General features: G+C 36.6%; 3 protein-coding genes across 3 annotated transcripts; all 3 read left to right on the top strand.

The window, feature by feature from the left end:
* Window positions 1-1,984: 1,984 nt before the first annotated feature.
* On the top strand, window positions 1,985-2,938 carry LOC108710678 (olfactory receptor 11L1). The gene has a single exon (XM_018251793.1). It carries the CDS (start codon window positions 1,985-1,987, stop codon window positions 2,936-2,938), a length of 954 nt encoding a protein of 317 aa, XP_018107282.1.
* Window positions 2,939-8,003: 5,065 nt separating this feature from the next.
* On the top strand, window positions 8,004-8,957 carry LOC108710677 (olfactory receptor 11L1). Its single transcript, XM_018251791.1, has one exon. It carries the CDS (start codon window positions 8,004-8,006, stop codon window positions 8,955-8,957), a length of 954 nt encoding a protein of 317 aa, XP_018107280.1.
* Window positions 8,958-16,153: 7,196 nt separating this feature from the next.
* Window positions 16,154-17,107, top strand: LOC108710676 (olfactory receptor 11L1). The gene has a single exon (XM_018251790.2). The coding sequence runs from the start codon at window positions 16,154-16,156 to the stop codon at window positions 17,105-17,107; it is 954 nt and encodes a 317-aa protein (XP_018107279.2).
* The last annotated feature ends 3,201 nt before the right edge of the window (window positions 17,108-20,308 follow it).

The following is a 20,308-nucleotide window of genomic DNA, read 5'->3' as shown; positions in this document are numbered from 1 at the left end:
AATTCAAGCAGAGTCATAACACAGGTATGGGGGGTGTTGGAACCCAAAGATTAAAATCAAGACTTGTCCTATTAGTGGAGACAAAGACCAAAATAGTTTGTTATAGTGGGGCAATGTGATGTTAAATATTTACTGATCTTGATTGTCCAATACTAAAACACAAAGGGGCAGATTCACTAAAGTGTGATGGGGCCGTCGCTAGCGAAAATTCACCAGAAATCACAGGGACAGCGCCAAATCACTAACAGGCGTAGTGGACAATTCACTAGCAAACAAGACCATTGCAAGCGTTCGTTTACACTCTATCACCAGGCAACTTTTCTCTCCTCAGACCAGGTGAACTGATAAACTGATCCTCCTCAATCTCATGTCAGTGACATCATATCCTGAATGCCAGAAATGCATTAAAGTTATTAAAAGCGCTGGCGACTTTTCTGTCTTAAAGCGGAATTTTCTTCAACCGTCCAAACTATTAAACATTTGTGTAAACAATTTTTTTTGTGAGACATGCCACATTTATATAAGGGTGGGCTCATGTCTAGGACATTAGAGGATCTCAACTGACTTTATTATGGTTCATTGAGTGCTTGCAATGTTTCGCTAGACATAAATGAAAGCTAGAGAAAATTCTCTATGAAATGCTCTCACTGCCGATGTAACGCTAGCATTCAGCTGTTGAGATGCACCTTCACATTTTAGTGAATTAGCATAGTGGTAATGAATTTGTGTGTCAAAAAAATTTTTATTCACCAGCTGCAAAACGTGGAAATTTGCAGCAAATTTGCAGAAAAATTTGCACCTGGCGAATAAATTTTCCCATCACTATTCCCTGCACTTTTTGGGGCAAATTCACTAAGATGCGAAGTTGCACCAGGCGCAAATTCGCCGCACTTCGCCGCACTTCGCCAGGCGTAGTTTCGCCAGGGCTTCGCAAATTCACTAAAATCCGAAGTTGCGCTCAGGGGTAGCGTAAGGTTGCGAAGTTGTGCTAGCGTTGATTCACTATGTAAAGCGAAGTTACGCTAGAGAAGGCTAATTTGCATACGGCGCCAAATTCAAATTTCAATGGAGGAATACGTATCAGCACTACAAATGCCTAGAAAACCTTCAAATCATCAAATAAAATTTTTATTTTGCCCTACACATGTGCCCACTGTCTAGGTAAGTTGCCATGAGTCAGGAAATGTAGGGGGGAAGAAGGGGAGCCCCAAAAAACTTTTTCGATCTTTTTCAGCCTATCACCCATAATGTAGAAAACACGCCAGCGTTTTTTGGGACTTAGAAAAAATTTTGACTTTTTTTGAAACAATCCCTATCTACTCTATTGCGCTTCGCCAGGTCTGAGGTGGCGAAGGAAGTCTAGCGTAAAAAGGTAGCGTTCAGTACACTGCGCAAGTTAGTGAATTTGCGTAGTTACGTCGATAGCGAAAATTCGCCAGGCGTAAGGGTGCGAAGTAACACTAGCAAAACAACGCCAGCGTTCGTTAGTAAATTTGCGCAGTAACGAAAATGACAAACGCTAGCGAATTAACGCTAGCGTTCGGCGCTTCGGCGCTTAGTGAATTTGCCCCTTAGTGTTGCCAATTGTTGTCACGTTATGGAACCATCTTTGGAGCAAATTAGCTAACGGGCAAATTTCTCGCCAGTGACCACTTTGCCACACTCTGCATGTCTCACTGTATGGCATTGTGTGTTGAACCCCTTTCATTAAACATATTTGAATCAAAATGTGCTCCTTGTGCTTCTGAATAGTTGTGCCTGGTGTTGCTCAGTCTTTCCTGCCTTCTGTTGGGAATCAAGCACGGCTGTGCCTTTTGATGCAGAAGAATCATGGAACTACTCTTACCTCCTCACCAAAATGTAGCTCCCTGGGTTCCCCAAAGATTTTTTATATTAACTAAGTTGAGTATGGCAATGTGTTTAGCTAATAATCCAACATCTGAGCTCTGAATACTTTTTTATGATGCACTTTTCCTTCCAGGAAATGTCCATGAAGAACCAAACATTGGTCAGTGAGATTGTTCTCTTGGGATTTCAGAATCTCCATAACTTCAAGATTCCTCTGTTCTCTCTGTTCCTTCTGATTTACATTATGATAATTTGGGAGAACGTCCTCATCATAGTGTTGGTGTCCTCCAGCCGGAACCTCCAGTCCCCCATGTACTTCTTTCTCCAGCAACTGTCTGCATGTGACTTTCTAGAGTCAACAATTATTGTCCCCATCCTGCTCCAAACTGTAATAAATGAAGGAGCCACAATGTACTTTGTTGACTGTCTGGTCCAATTTTATTTTTTTTCTCTGACAGAAGCCTTTGAGTGTTTCCTTCTAGCAGTAATGTCCTATGACAGATATGTGGCCATCTGTATCCCACTGCATTACACTTCTATAATGTCCCACAGGGTTTGTGTTACATTAATATTTGTTTCATGGTTGCTTAGTCTCATTGCCGTACTCATTATTGCCAAAATTATGGCTACCTTACAGTTCTGTGACCAAAACACTATTAACCATTTCTTCTGTGATTTATTTCCTATAGTAGAGCTTTCTTGCTCAGACACTTACCTGGTGCATATAAATATTATGTTACAGTCTATCCCTGTGATTTTCATCCCCTTTATACTGATCACTGTATCATATATCTGTATTGCCCATGCAATCCTAAAGATAGTGTCCAATACCGGGAGACAAAAAGCCTTCTCCACCTGCAGCTCCCACTTGGCTGTGGTCTCCATATTTTATGGGGCTCTAACTGCTATTTATGTGGTCCCCCCCAGAAAAGAATTGCAGACCATAAGCAAAGTTCTGTCTCTATTATACACAATAGTGACCCCATTGGTTAACCCACTTATTTACAGCCTTAGAAGTAAAGATATCAGAGATGTCCTTCAAAGAATATTAAATAGATTACATCAAGCACCTAGAGGGCAGATTTATTAAGGGTCAAATTGAAAATTTGAATTTAAATTTTCCAATTTTTTTTTGGTCAATATTTGACTAGGGAATTAGTCAATTAGTGGAATTAGTCATTAGTCAAAACTCGATTTGAGATTTTTAAAAATGTAAATTTGATTTTTGAGATTTAGCATACTCTGACCCATTAAGAATTCGAATTCGACTATCTGCCACCTAAAACCTGCCGAATTTCTGTTTAAGTCAATGGGAAAGGTCCAGGGATCAATTTGGATTTGTTTGCAGCCTTCCTGACTGTTTGAATTTAAATCTAATTTGATTCTATTTTTTGGTCATTTTCATTTTGAAAATTAGATTTTATTAATAAATTTCACCAAGTTGAATTTCTAATTCATTTGAATTTAAGGGAGTTTAAAAAAACTCACATGAATTCGAAATTCAACCCTTGATAAATGTGCCTCCCCATATATGTTCATAACTCATTGTTTATCTGAAGCTGAAAGATGAGTTATATACAGGGGGACAGTTACTTTAAATGGATTGTGATACTACACTAAATGAAATCATCTTATTAATCTAATGAGTTGTATAGACCACTTATGTTCCCATTAGAAAATGTTGGACTCACCTGCAGCCTGCATCAAATTGTATTCAGATCTTATTACTAGCCTCAATACACATTTCACCTGAGGTCTATCCCACATAATCCTAGTGCCAGCTTTAAATGATTATTTTTTTAAACTTAAAAATTTTAAGGATTGTTTTAGTGGATACATATAAAATGGACTGATTATCACAGTCATTTTCAAAAGCAGATATATGAAAAGTAATGCAAAGGAGAAGGAAAAAACAAACAAATAAAATAAATGCAGCATCTGGGTTCTACATTTTATTGTCATCCATAATGTGTCAATACTTTGGTGGCAATAATTTTTATTTATTTCAAAGTACTTAATATGAGTCCAGGTTTTTCCAGTTACTGGCTATTATTAACCTTGCTGCCTTGGCATCCTAAAAAGATATAGAATATGTGGCAGAACCAGAACAGAACCATTTTAACACAATGAATTCTATCATTCCAACATATACTGTGTTTATTCCAATTCAGTAAGTTCTAAGTTAATGATTTGATTAATGGAGGGAAATTGGTTTTGTACATTGAAGATAAATGAGGTATAAGTTTTACTCCCAGGGATGTATGTATTCAGTCTGCACGTTAAATCCAATGTATGCGTTGGCAGATTGCAGGGAAGCATTTCAGATGTATCTGGGTTGATGGTTAAGTTGATGTTATCAAAGAGTGTTAAGGTACAGTAGGGATGTGAATGGTTTATCATCAAATCATTAGCAAATATTGATGTTTTTCTTTTGTTATCTTTGACTCTTAAGCACTGAATGTCTACCTTTTCCTTCACTAGCAACTCCATGGCTAGGGCAAGGAGGGCTGGAGAAAGTGGGCACCTTTGCCTTGTACCACATTGGATAAAGATGTCAACTAGTGGACTAGTGGAGGGCAGTTTGAGTTGGCTCTGGGGCAAGCATAATATGTTTTTATGTTTTAATAAAATTGGACCCAGTCCTATTATCTCCAAGAGGGCCAATATGTACTTCCGGTTTAGTGTATCAAAAGCTTTTCTGCTATCAAGTGCTTAGACTTATTTGCATACACTATGAAATTAGACTTATTTGCATACACTATGAAATTAAGTTTTTATATAAAATTGTGCCCAAGATTATTACATCATGATTGAGAATCAAATTTAGTTGGTGTGACACCAACTAAATGCAGTGAAAGGGCACAATCACTGAGCATGTGCAACTTCAACATACAATCCATTGGACATGCTCCTTGCCCAGGGCCAGTGTGGGGAGACTGGGAGGATGTTTAATCACCATAAGGACCAAGGAGCCAATTGGAATACAGCACAGTCTCTAAGAAATGAAGATGAGCTGGTGGGGAACAGTAAGTGCTGTAGAGCCAAAGCAATGCACCTTTCCTTATCCTATAGTATTTCATTAAGATTTCTTTTCTTCCTCACACTTTGTTTTACTTCTGTCTTCTTTAATTAAGTTACTAATCTGTTGGCAAATTGGTGAAAAAATACTGAGCAGATTCAAGATTGGGAGAAACTCATGGGCGCTGGAAACAATAAAATTAAAAATGTTCAGCCATCAATGCACAATCTTTCATTGGTTCTAATACTGTAATATAGTAATACAATTTACTAATTGGTCTTTTCATTTTTTTCCTGGCTCTTTGTTGATGTTCAAAGATCTAAATACTGATTCCCATGAGACAATTAAGGCTTTTGCCTACAGAGATTCTCTTGATACTGTATATATATAAAAAGTGATTGAAGAGAATTGCCTATTGTACATTTCATTGCTATGATAGTGACAGTGACAACAAGAAATCCAGTTAAACAAAATGGAGTTGGTTATCCTCCCAGGCCAGTGAGTATCTGGTGCCATTCAAACTGGTTCAAATCAGGTGTGTATAATATTCCAAGAACATCTTTCCTGTAAAGTGATTTTATTGGAAAGAAATGGTTGGGATTGTGTTAGCAAAATGGCAGGAGAAATGGCAGAGCAGGTTACACATTGGGAGAAGCTCATGGACATCTTCCTATGGTTCCACAGTATCTGGGGTGGTTCTGGTAGGTACAAATCAGATGAGTATAACATTCCAAGAACATCTCACCTGTGAACTGATTTCTTTGGAAAGAAATGGTTGGGATTGTGTTAGCAAAATGGCAGGAGAAATGCAGAGCAGGTTACACATTGGGAGAAGCTCATGGACATCTTCCTATGGTTCCACAGTATCTGGGGTGGTTCTGGTAGGTACAAATCAGGTGAGTATAATATTCCAAGAACATCTTTCCTGTAAAGTGATTTCATTGGAAAGAAATGGTTGGGATTGTGTTAGCAAAATGGCAGGAGAAATGCAGAGCAGGTTACACATTGGGAGAAACTCATGGACATCTTCCTATGGTTCCACAGTATCTGGGGTGGTTCTGGTAGGTACAAATCAGGTGAGTATAATATTCCAAGAACATCTTTCCTGTAAAGTGATTTCATTGGAAAGAAATGGTTGGGATTGTGCAAAACGGTGAAGATGCCATAGACGTCAGTAGAAAGTGTATCTTGATAATAATCTTGATAATGAAATATTTTTCTTTGCTTCTTTATATAGATTGCTTTGATTGCAGTTGACTGTCTGGACTTATGGCTTAAGTTAATAAAATGAAAATATATAAAAGAAATAATAACTACAGTATACGTATCTGATTTAGGAAATGCAATAACGTTAAAATGGAACGTTATGGGTTACTATCTGAGTTTGTTCTGAAACCTGGATTGTAAAAAAAGAAAAAGCTTGATTTTGAAAAATCTTAAAACTGAAAGAACTCTTTTTTATTAATTTGCAAAAACATACATCCGTTTGAGTTTTACAAATTCAGTTTTAAATGCAAAATATTGAACAGTAAAATAGCTTGAATGTTGAAAATATACCTCCCAGAGATTTAAAACCAAGACTTGTCCTGTTAGTGGAGACAAAGACCAAAATTGCTTGTTATAGTGGGGCAATGTGATGTTAAATATTTACTGATCTTGATTGTCCAATACTAAAACACAAAGGGGCAGATTCACTAAAGTGTGATGGGGCCGTCGCTAGCGAAAATTCACCAGAAATCACATCCGTAGGGACAGCGCCAAATCACTAACAGGCGTAGTGGACAATTCGCTAGCAAACAAGACCATTGCAAGCGTTCGTTTACACTCTATCACCAGGCAACTTTTCTCTCTGGTGAACGGTTGTTACTTCGCAAATTCACTAAAGTACAAATTTCATTGAACGTTACGTTTCGCCTGAGTTTACTTTACCAACTCAGACCAGGTGAACTGATAAACTGATCCTCCTCAATCTCATGTCAGTGACATCATATCCTGTATGCCGGAAATGCATAAAAGTTATTAAAAGCGCTGGCGACTTTTCTTTTCTTAAAGTGGGATTGTCTTCAACAGTCCAAACTATTAAACATTTGTGTAAACAATTTTTTTAAAACAATTTTTGAGACATGCCACATTTATATAAGGGTGGGCTCATGTCTAGGGCATTAGAGGATCTCTTCTGTCTTTATTATGGCTCATTGGACATTTGTTTAAAAAAGTGTCCAATTCAAGCATTTGCACCAAAATTACTATTAAAGACGTTCATACAACTTTTAGGTAACCGCCCTATTCAAATTAACCTAAGAGTAAGAGTGTTAGCGATGTTTTGCTAGACATAAATGAAAGCTAGAGAAAATTCTCTATGAAATGCTCTCACTGCCGATGTTACGCTAGCATTCAGCTGTTGAGATGCACCTTCGCATTTTAGTGAATTAGCATAGTGGTAACGAATTTGTGTGTCAAAAAAACTTTTATTCACCGGCTGCAAAACGCGGAAATTCACCGCAAATTTGCACCTGGCAAATAAATTTCCCCATCATTATTCCCTGCACTTTAATTACTATCAGTGTTGCCAATTGTTGTCAATTTATGGTACCATCTTTGGAGCAAATTCACTAACGGGCAAATTTCTCGCCACTGACCACTTTGCCACACTCTGCGCCACTTCGACAGGCACAAATTTGAATTGTTGCAAGCGTCAAAATTCATGAATTTTTTACCTTTTTGCAAATTTCGTGGAAAATACTTTAGTAATATTTCAGTTTGTCTAATTTTGCAGAGGCATAAGGGCTCATTCACAAGCACTGCTGCACATCTGCATGTCTCACTGTATGGCATTGTGTGTTGAACCCCTTTCATTAAACATATTTGAATCAAAATGTGCTCCTTGTGCTTCTGAATAGTTGTGCCTGGTGTTGCTCAGCCTTTCCTGCCTTCTGTTGGGAATCAAGCACGGCTGTGCCTTTTGATGCAGAAGAATCATGGAACTACTCTTACCTCCTCACCAAAATGTAGCTCCCTGGGTTCCCCAAAGATTTTTTATATTATTAACTAAGTTGAGTATGGCATTGTGTTTAGCTAATAATCCAACATCTGAGCTCTGAATAACTTTTTTATGATTCACTTTTCTGTCCAGGAAATGTCCATGAAGAACCAAACATTGGTCAGTGAGATTGTTCTCTTGGGATTTCAGAATCTCCATAACTTCAAGATTCCCCTGTTCTCTCTGTTCCTTCTGATTTACATTATGATAATTTGTGAGAATGTTCTCATCATAGTGTTGGTGTCATCCAGCCGGAACCTCCAGTCCCCCATGTACTTCTTTCTCCAGCAATTGTCTGCATGTGACTTTCTAGAGTCAACAATTATTGTCCCCATCCTGCTCCAAACTATAATAAATGTAGGAGCCACAATGTACTTTGTTGACTGTCTGGTCCAATTTTATTTTTTTTCTCTGACAGAAGCCTTTGAGTGTTTTCTTCTAGTAGTAATGTCCTATGACAGATATGTGGCCATCTGTATCCCACTGCGTTACTCTTCTATAATGTCCCACAGGGTTTGTGTTACATTAATATTTGTTTCATGGTTGCTTAGTCTCATTGGAGTACTCATTATTGCCAAAATTATGGCTACCTTACAGTTCTGTGACCAAAACACTATTAACCATTTCTTCTGTGATTTCTTTCCTATAGTAGAGCTTTCTTGCTCAGACACTTACCTGGTGCATATAAATATTATGTTACAGTCTATCCCTGTGATTTTCATCCCCTTTATACTGATCACTGTATCATATATCTGTATTGCCCATGCAATCCTAAAGATAGTGTCCAATACCGGGAGACAAAAAGCCTTCTCCACCTGCAGCTCCCACTTGGCTGTGGTCTCCATATTTTATGGGGCTCTAATTGCTATTTATGTGGTCCCCCCCAGAAAAGAATTGCAGACCATAAGCAAAGTTCTGTCTCTGTTATACACAGTAGTGACCCCATTGGTTAACCCACTTATTTACAGCCTTAGAAGTAAAGATATCAGAGATGTCCTTCAAAGAGTATTAAATAGATTACATCAAGCACCTAGAGGGCAGATTTATTAAGGGTCAAATTGAAAATTTGAATTTAAATTTTCCAATTTTTATATGGTCAATATTTGACTAGGGAATTAGTCAATTAGTGGAATTAGTCATTAGTCAAAACTCAATTTGAGATTTTTTAAAAATTTAAATTTGATTTTTGAAATTTATCATACTCTGGCCCATTAAGAATTTGAATTCGACTATCTGCCACTTAAATCGTGCCGAATTGCTGTTTAAGTCAATGGGAAAGGTCCAGGGATCAATTTGGATTTGTTTGCAGCCTTCCTGACTGTTTGATTGAATTTGAATCTAATTTGATTGGAGTTTTTGGTCATTTTCATTTTGAAAATTAGATTTCATTAATAAATTTCACCAAGTTGAATTTCTAATTCATTTGAATTTAAGGAAGTTAAAAAAACTCACTGAATTCGAAATTTGACCCTTGATAAATGTGCCTCCCCATATATGTTCATAACTCATTGTTTATCTGAAGCTGAAAGATGAGTTATACACAAGGGGACAGTTACTTTAAATGGACTGTGATACTACACTAAATTAAATCATCTTATTAATCTAATGAGTTGTATAGACCACTTATGTTCCCATTAGAAAATGTTGGACTTACCTGCAGCCTGCATCAAATTGTATTCAGATCTTATTACTAGCCTCAAAACACATTTCACCTGAGGTCTATCCTACATAATCCTAGTGCCAGCTTTAAATGATTATTTTTTAAACTTAAAAAGTTTAAGGATTGTTTTAGTGGATACATATAAAATGGACTGATTATCACAGTCATTTTCAAAAGCAGATATATGAAAAGTAATGCAAAGGAGAAAGAAAAAACAAACAAATAAAATAAATGCAGCATCTGGGTTCTACATTTTATTGAAAATCAATTAAGATATGAACTATCTATATCATAACGTTTAGTCCTTGAGTTGGGCATTGAGTGTTCACATATGCTGAGCTGAGAAAAGTTGAGGGTCATTTTCAACCATGTGAGCCAAATACTGTCATCAATAATGTGGAAATACTTTGGTGGCAATACTTTTATTTATTTCAAAGTACTTAATATGAGTCCAGGTTTTTCCAGTTACTGACTATTATTAACCTTGCTGCCTTGGCATCCTAAAAAGATATAGAATATTTGGCAGAACCAGAACAGAACCATTTTAACACAATGAATTCTATCATTCCAACATATATTGTGTTTATTCCAATTCAGTAAGTTCTAAGTTAATGATTTGATTAATGGAGGGAAATTGGTTTTGTACTTTGAAGATAAATGAGGTATAAGTTTAACTCCCAGGGATGTATGTATTCAGTCTGCACGTTAAATCCAATGTATGCGTTGGCAGATTGCAGGGAAGCATTTCAGATGTATCTGGGTTGATGGTAAAGTTGATGTTATCAAAGAGTGTTAATGTACAGTAGATGTGTGAATGGTTTATCATCAAATCATTAGCAAATATTGATGTTTTTCTTTTGTTATCTTTGACCCTAAGGCCCTGATTGTCTACCTTTTCCCTCACTAGCAACTCCATGGCTAGGGCAAGGAGGGCTGGAGAAAGTGGGCACCTTTGCCTTGTACCACATTGGATAAAGACGTCAACTAGTGGACTAGTGGAGGGCAGGTTGAGTTGTCTCTGGGGCAAGCATAATATGTTTTTAATGTTTTAATAAAATTGGACCCAGTCCTATTATCTCCATGAGGGCCAATATGTACTTCCAGTTTAGTGTATCAAAAGCTTTTCTGCTATCAAGTGCTTAGACTTAGTTGCATACACTATGAAATTAGACTTATTTGCATACACTTAAGTTTTTATATAAAATTGTGCCCAAGATTTTTACATCACGATTGAGAATCGAAACCGGCCTATAATTTCTGGTAAATAATGGGTCTACATTGGTTTTACAGATTATTGACATCCATGCATCATTCATTTTGGTGGGTCATTGGCCAGTTGTAATAGTAGATGTGTGACAAACTTTGTTTAATTTAGGGTCTTCCAGCAGACTCTTATTCATTTTCAGGCAGGGTGTGTAATAGAAGGGTTTCCAGTTCCAGCACCACCATTACAAGGCTGTAGTCAGACCATGCGCACTGCTTTATTTTAGATTCTCTCTGCCCCGCCAAATCAATTCTCGAGTAGCTATTGTGGATGTGTTACCATTAGAATCCCTCTATGTATCCATTAAATCATAATAGTGAAGTCTCACAACTTTAGAAGGCCTCATTGCTCAACAAACTGCAATTCATAAAATGTAATTGTGTCCAAAGCCACACAGTTGTAGTTGCATTGTGGCCACTTTCTGCTTCTCACATGTGTGTGACACCAACTAAATGCAGTGAAAGGGCACAATCACTGAGTATGTGCAACTTCAACATACAATCCATTGGACATGCTCCTTGCCCAGGGCCAGTGTGGGGAGACTGGGAGGATGTTTAATCACCATAAGGACAAAGGAGCCAATTGGAATACAGCACAGTCTCTAAGAAATGAAGATGAGCTGGTGGAGAACAGTAAGTGCTGTAGAGCCAAAGCAATACACCTTTCCTTATCCTATAGTATTTCATTAAGATTTCTTTTCTTCCTCACACTTTGTTTTATTTCTTTCTTCGTTAAATAAGTTACTATTCTGTTGGCAAATTGGTGAAAAAATACTGAGCAGATTCAAGATTGGGAGAAACTCATGGGCGCTGGAAATAATAAAATTAAAAATGTTCAGCCATCAATGCACAATCTTTCATTGGTTCTAATACTGTAATATAGTAATATAATTTACTAATTGGTCTTTTCATTTTTTTTCCTGGCTCTATGTTGATGTTCAAAGATCTAAATACTGATTCCCATGAGACAATTAAGGCTTTTGCCTACAGAGATTCTCTTCATATTGTATATATATATATGTAAAGTGATTGCAGAGAATTGCCTATTGTACATTTCATTGCTATGATAGTGACAGTGACAACAAGAAATCCAGTTAAACAAAATGGAGTTGGTTATCCTCCTAGGCCAGTGAATATCTGGTGCCATTCAAATTGGTTCAAATCAGGTGTGTATAATATTTCAAGAACATCTTTCCTGTAAAGTGTTTTCATTGGAAAGAAATGGTTTGGATTGTGTTAGCAAAATGGCAGGAGAAATGCAGAGCAGGTTGCACATTGGGAGAAGCTCATGGACATCTTCCTATGGTTCCACTGTATCTGGGGTGGTTCTGGTAGGTGCAAATCAGGTGAGTATAATATTCCAAGAACATCTTTCCTGTAAAGTGATTTCATTGGAAAGAAATGGTTGGGATTGTGTTAGCAAAATGGAGACAATGCCATAGACGTCAGTAGGAAGTGTATCTTAATAATAACCTTGATAATGAAATATTTTTCTCTGCTTCTTTATATAGATTGCAGTTGACTGTCTGGACTTTTATGACGTAAGTTAATAAAATATACATATATACAGATGCAGCCACTTTGGTTTGTCTGTTTGACACAGAATAACTAAACACAGATATCCCATTTATCTCATTTAACACAGAAAACTGTGTCACAACATCCCATCTAATTAAAGCATTCACCATTGTGAACAATGGTGCTTTGGTATGCTAATGAAAAGGTTAAATGCATTTAATGAGTTAAGATAACTTTAGATAACACAGTTTCTTCAATTAACTCTGAGTCATGACGCATTTAACTCACAAATCCAAGTGGCTTCATCTGTATATAAAAAAAGATAGAAATAATAACGATACTTATCTGATTTAGGAAATTCAATGCAGTTAAAATGGAAAGTAATGGGTTGCTTTCAGAATTTGTTCTAAAACCTGGATTGTAAAAAAAAAGCTTGATTTTGAAAAATGTTAAAACTGAAAGAACTTTAAATGCAAAATATTGAATTGTAAAATAGCTTGAATGTTGAAAATATTTTCATTTCTACAGACCCTCTACAGATTTTAGCTGGCAAAGTTTTACATTCAAAATCTCAAACATTCAGAATTAATTTTATAATATAATTTTAATGAAAATATATAAAAAAAATAGTAACAATACGTATCTGATTTAGGAAATGCAATTCAGTTAAAATGGAAAGTTATGGGTTACTATCTGAGTTTCTTCTGAAACCTGGATTGTAAAAAAAAAGCTTGATTTTGAAAAATCTTAAAACTGAAAGAACTCTATTAAATTAATTTGCAGTTTTTAATGCAAAATATTGAATAATAAAATAGCTTGAATGTTGAAAATATTCCTTCCATTGATTTCAAGTTTTACATTCAAATTTTCAACTGATAAATAGCAAACTTTTGGGCTTGGAAAATTTGAATTAAAAAATATTCAAACTTGAGAATTGTGTTTGAATTTTAATAAATATGTCCCCAAGCATTAGTGCTCTCATCTGCTGCTGAATATCTTATTAGGAATTATGAAACAGCAGTTTCTGTAATCTGGTTTTTACTTTTAACGTAAATTTTAATGACATTATGAAGCCCATTTATTAGAATTTGATTTTTTTTCTTGTAAAAGTTTTTAAGGAGAAAACTGTAATATTTTATGAAAAAAAAACTTTTTTACTGATTTATCATACCCCAAAGCTGCTAAGAATCTAAATCTGAAAATACTCCATATAAACCTGTTGAGGTCATGTAGAAGTCAATGGCAGATGTCCCTCAAGATGTTTCTTGACACTGTGATCTGATTTGGATAATCCAAAACAGTTGTGGTTTTCATCCAATAATCCAATAAAGTCGAGTTTTCAGGGTGTCAATCGTACAATACTAATTGACCCTTGATTTTGTTGCACTCATTTTTTTTAAAAAAAAATATTGATACATTTGTCCAATTTGTGGAAGGGAGTTTGGTCTGCTTTGTTTGTATAATTTGTTTTTTCTAAATTTAAGTGTTAGTAAATAACCCCAAAGACCAAAGCTACAGTTAAAATAGGCAGATGGGAACCAAAGAAAAGGCAAGTTTCCTGAGTCCATGGGAGTCCATGCTAGGAAGAGATGCCAAATCTATGCAGCCCCTAGAATTGTAGTTGCTCACAGTATCAACCTTACAATTTATAATTATATAATTTTAATGGTGCCAACTGATACTGAATATGTCAGTCATGCATTCTTGCAGGAATTGTGCACCAGATTTTGATTCATTTTCTAGCAGATATGTTACAGTTGACTTAACACAAGCAAAATCTAACAAAATACCTGACTTTGGAACAAATCCAATGTATAATGGGAGTTTTTCTGGTGATTTTAAAAGACTGTAGTTTTATACATCTTCCAGACAAAAGGAGCCCAGCGAAAAGGCTGCATTTGACCTCCCAACTTTCATTAAAAATCAGACTCCCAACTTCTGCATGAAGAGAGGAATGGGAAAACAAAGATTAACTTGATTATTTTAGAAATGGGTCCGAATTTGTAATTCGTTACTTTTAGATTTTTGTTTTTTGTTTAGTATGATGAAGCTCATATTAAATTTAATATTGCAATTTCGCAATAGTTCCCCCTTATGTCACAGGGAAGAAAGAATAAACACGTCTTCCAGTTCATTAATATTGACATTGACTATCAGACATTTCACTCATGGATTAATAAAATTCAAGCAGAGGCATAACACAGGTGTGGGGGGTGTTGGAACCCAAAGATTAAAAATCAAGACTTGTCCTATTAGTGGAGACAAAGACCAAAATTGTTTGTTATAGTGGGGCAATGTGATGTTAAATATTTACTGATCTTGATTGTCCAATACTAAAACACTAAGGGGCAGATTCACTAAAGTGTGATGGGGCCGTCGCTAGCGAAAATTCACCAGAAATCACATCCGCAGGGAGAGCGCCAAATCACTAACAGGCGTAGTGGACAATTCGCTAGCAAACAAGACCATTGCAAGCGTTCGTTTACACTCTATCACCAGGCAACTTTTCTCTCTGGTGAACGGTCGTTACTTCTCAAATTCACTAAAGTGCAAATTTTACTGAACGTTACGTTACGTTTCTCCTGAGTTTACTTTACCACCTCAGACCAGGTGAACTGATAAACTGATCCTCCTCAATCTCATGTCAGTGACATCATATCCTGTATGCCGGAAATGCATTAAAGTTATTAAAAGCGCTGGCGACTTTTCTTTTCTTAAAGTGGGATTGTCTTCAACAGTCCAAACTATTAAACATTTGTGTAAACAATTTTTTTAAAACAATTTTTGAGACATGCCACATTTATATAAGGGTGGGCTCATGTCTAGGGCATTAGAGGATCTCTTCTGTCTTTATTATGGCTCATTGGACATTTGTTTAAAAAAGTGTCCAATTCAAGCATTTGCACCAAAATTACTATTAAAGACGTTCATACAACTTTTAGGTAACCGCCCTATTCAAATTAACCTAAGAGTAAGAGTGTTAGCGATGTTTTGCTAGACATAAATGAAAGCTAGAGAAAATTCTCTATGAAATGCTCTCACTGCCGATGTTACGCTAGCATTCAGCTGTTGAGATGCACCTTCGCATTTTAGTGAATTAGCATAGTGGTAACGAATTTGTGTGTCAAAAAAACTTTTATTCACCGGCTGCAAAACGCGGAAATTCACCGCAAATTTGCACCTGGCAAATAAATTTCCCCATCATTATTCCCTGCACTTTAATTACTATCAGTGTTGCCAATTGTTGTCAATTTATGGTACCATCTTTGGAGCAAATTCATTAACCGGCAAATTTCTCGCCACTGACCACTTTGCCACACTCTGCGCCACTTCCACCAGACACAAATTTGAATTGTTGCCGGCGTCAAAATTCATGAATTTTTCGCCTTTTCACAAGTTTTGTGGGAAATACGTCAGTAATATTTCAGTTTGTCTACTTTTGCAGAGGCATAAGGGCTCATTCACAAGCACTGCTGCACATCTGCATGTCTCACTGTATGGCATTGTGTGTTGAACCCCTTTCATTAAACATATTTGAATCAAAATGTGCTCCTTGTGCTTCTGAATAGTTGTGCCTGGTGTTGCTCAGCCTTTCCTGCCTTCTGTTGGGAATCAAGCACGGCTGTGCCTTTTGATGCAGGAGAATCATGGAACTACTCTTACCTCCTCACCAAAATGTAGCTCCCTGGGTTCCTCAAAGATTTTTTATATTATTAACTAAGTTGAGTATGGCATTGTGTTTAGCTAATAATCCAACATCTGAGCTCTGAATAACTTTTTTATGATTCACTTTTCTTTCCAGGAAATGTCCATGAAGAACCAAACATTGGTCAGTGAGATTGTTCTCTTGGGATTTCAGAATCTCCATAACTTCAAGATTCCGCTGTTCTCTCTGTTCCTTCTGATTTACATTATGATAATTTGTGAGAATGTTCTCATCATAGTGTTGGTGTCCTCCAGCCGGAACCTCCAGTCCCCCATGTACTTCTTTCTCCAGCAATTGTCTGCATGTGATGTTCTAGAGTCAACAATTATTGTCCCCATCCTGCTCCAAACTGTAATAAATGAAGGAGCCACATTATACTTTGTTGACTGTCTGGTCCAATTTTATTTTTTTTCTCTGACAGAAGCCTTTGAAATTTTCCTTCTAGCAGTAATGTCCTATGACAGATATGTGGCCATCTGTAACCCACTGCGTTACTCTTCTATAATGTCCCACAGGGTTTGTGTTACATTAATATTTGTTTCATGGTTGCTTAGCCTCATTGCTGTACTCATTATTGCCAATATTATGGCTACCTTACAGTTCTGTGACCAAAACACTATTAACCATTTCTTCTGTGATTTCTTTCCTATAGTAGAGCTTTCTTGCTCAGACACTTACCTGGTGCATATAAATATAATGTTACAGTCTGTCCCTGTGATTTTCATCCCCTTTATACTGATCACTATATCCTATATCTGTATTGCCCATGCAATCCTAAAGATAGTGTCCAATACTGGGAGACAAAAAGCCTTCTCCACCTGCAGCTCCCACTTGGCTGTGGTCTCCATATTTTATGGGGCTCTAACTGCTGTTTATGTGGTCCCCCCCAAAAAAGAATCCCAGACCATAAGCAAAGTTCTATCTCTGTTATACACAGTAGTGACCCCATTGGTCAACCCACTTATTTACAGCCTTAGAAGTAAAGATATCAGAGATGTCCTTCAAAGAATATTAAATAGATTACCTCAAGCACCTAGAGGGCAGATTTATTAAGGGTCAAATTGAAAATTTGAATTTCACAATTTTTTTATGGTCAATATTTGACTAGGGAATTATCTAAACTCGATTCGAGATTTTTAAAAAATTTAAATTTGATTTATGAGATTTATCATACTCTGGCTCTTTAAGAATTCGAATTTGACCGTCTGCCACCGAAAACCTGCCAAATTGCTGTTTAAGTCAATGGGAAAGGTCCAGGGATCAATTCTGATTTGTTTGCAGCCTTCCTGACTGTTTGATTGAATTTGAATCTAATGTGATTCAAGTTTTTGGGTTTTTTCATTTTGAAAATAAGATTTTATTAATAAATTTCCCCAAGTTAAATTTCAAATTCATTTGAATTTAAGGGAGTTTAAAAAAACTCACATGAATTTCGAAATTCAACCCTTGATAAATGTGCCTCCCCATATTTGTTCATAACTCATTGTTTATCTGAAGCTGAAAGATGAGTTATACACAAGGGGACAGTTACTTTAAATGGATTGTGATACTACACTAAATGAAATCATCTTATTAATCTAATGAGTTGTATAGACCACTTGTGTTCCCATTAGAAAATGTTGGACTCACCTGCAGCCTGCATCAAATTGTATTCAGATCTTATTACTAGCCTCAAAACACATTTCACCTGAGGTCTATCCTACATAATCCTAGTGCCAGTTTTAAATGATTATTTTTTAAACTTAAAAAGTTTAAGGATTGTTTTAGTGGATACATATAAAATGGACTGATTATCACAGTCATTTTCAAAAGCAGATATATGAAAAGTAATGCAAAGGAGAAGGAAAAAACAAACAAATAAAATAAATGCAGCATCTGGGTTCTACATTTTATTGAAAATCAATTAAGATATGAACTATCTATATCATAACTTTTAGTCCTTGAGTTGGGCATTGAGTGTTCACATATGCTGAGCTGAGAAAAGTTGGGGGTAATTTTCAACCATGTGAGCCAAATACTGTCATCCATAATGTGTCAATACTTTGGTGGCAATAATTTTTATTTATTTCAAAGTACTAAGATTAGGTAAGTAAGTAAGGCAGATTGCAGGGAAGCATTTCAGATGTATCTGGGTTGATGGTAAAGTTGATGTTATCAAAGAGTGTTAAGGTACAGTAGAGATGTGAATGGTTTACTTAGAAATATCATTAAATCATTAGCAAATGGTTTTCTTTCATTATCTTTGACCCTAAGGCCCTGAATGTCTATCTTTTCCCTCACTAGCAACTCCATGGCTAGGGCAAGGAGGGCTGGAGAAAGTGGGCACCTTTGCCTTGTACCACATTGGATAAAGATGTCAACTAGTGGACTAGCGGAGGACAGTTTGAGTTGGCTCTGGGCAAGCATAATATGTTTTTATGTTTTAATAAAATTGGACCCAGTCCTATTATCTTCATGAGGGCCAATATGTACATCCAGTTTAGTGTATCAAAAGCTTTTCTGCTATCAAGTGCTTAGACTTATTTGCATAAACTATGAAATAAAGGTTTTATATAAAATTGTGCCCAAGATTATTACATCACGATTGAGAATCGAAACTGGCCTATAATTTCTGGGGAATAATGGGTCTATATTGGTTTTACGGATTATTGATATCCATGCATCATTCGTTTTGGTGGGTCAGTGGCCAGTTTTAATAGCAGATGTTTGACGAACTTTGTTTAATCAGGGTCAACCAGCAGACTCTTATTCATTTTCAGGCAGGGTGTGTAATAGAAGGGTTTCCAGTTCCACCACCACCATTACAAGGCTGTAGTCAGACCATGCGCACTGCTTTATTTTAGATTCTCTCTGTCCCGCCAAATCAATTCTGGAGTAGCTATTGTGGATGTGTTACCATTAGAATCCCTCTATGTATCCATTAAATTATAATAGGGAAGTCTCACAACTTTAGGAGGCCTCATTGCTCAACAAACTGCAATTCATAAAAGGTAATTGTGTCCAAAGCCGCACAGTTGTAGTTGCATTGTGGCCACTTTCTGCTTCTCACATGTGTGTGACACCAACTAAATGCAGTGAAAGGGCACAATCACTGAGCATGTGCAACTTCAACATACAATCCATTGGACATGCTCCTTGCCCAGGGCCAGTGTGGGGAGACTGGGAGGATGTTTAATCACCATAAGGACCAAGGAGCCAATTGGAATACAGCACAGTCTCTAAGAAATGAAGATGAGCTTGTGGGGAACAGTAAGTGCTTTTGAGCCAAAGCAATGCACATTTCCTTATCCTATTTCATTAAGATTTATTTTCTTCCTCACACTTTCTTTTACTTCTTTCTTCTTTAAATAAGTTACTATTCTGTTGGCAGATTGGTGAAAAAATACTGAGCAGATTCAAGATTGGGAGAAACTTAAGTTGAGTTGGAAAAAATAAAATTAAAAATGTTCAGCCACCAATGCACAATCTTTCTTTGGTTCTAATACTGTAATATAGTAATACAATTTACTAATTGGTCTTTTCATTTTGTTCCTGGCTCTATGTTGATGTTCAAAGATCTAAATACTGATTCCCATGAGACAGTTAAGACTTGTGCCTACAGAGATTCTCTTGAAACTGTATATATATATATATAGAAAGTGATTGCAGAGAATTGCCTATTGTACATTTCATTGCTATGATAGTGACAGTGACAACGAGAAATCCAGTTAAACAAAATGGAGTTGGTTATCCTCCCAGGCCAGTGAGTATCTGGTGCCATTCAAATTGGTTCAAATAAGGTGTGTATAATATTCCAAGAACATCTTTCCTGTAAAGTGATTTCATTGGAAAGAAATGGTTGGGATTGTGTTAGCAAAATGGCAGGAGAAATGCAGAGCAGGTTACACATTGGGAGAAGCTCATGGACATCTTCCTATGGTTCCACAGTATCTGGGGTGGTTCTGGTAGGTACAAATCAGGTGAGTATAATATTCCAAGAACATCTTTCTTGTAAAGTGATTTCATTGGAAAGAAATGGTTGGGATTGTGTTAGCAAAATGGCAGGAGAAATGCAGAGCAGGTTACACATTGGGAGATGCTCATGGAAATCTTCCTATGGTTTCACAGTATCTGGGGTGGTTCTGGTAGGTGCAAATCAGGTGAGTATAATATTCCAAGAACATCTTTCCTGTAAATTGATTTCATTGGAAAGAAATGGTTGGGATTGTGCAAAACTGTGAAGATGCCATAGACGTCAGTAGAAAGTGTATCTTG

The sequence above is a fragment of the Xenopus laevis genome, chromosome 3L (genome assembly GCF_017654675.1).
Source record: "Xenopus laevis strain J_2021 chromosome 3L, Xenopus_laevis_v10.1, whole genome shotgun sequence".
Classification (NCBI taxonomy): Eukaryota; Metazoa; Chordata; class Amphibia; order Anura; family Pipidae; genus Xenopus; species Xenopus laevis.
The sequence above is the reverse complement of the archived record's forward strand: the minus strand, read 5'-3'. Positions and strand labels throughout refer to the sequence as shown.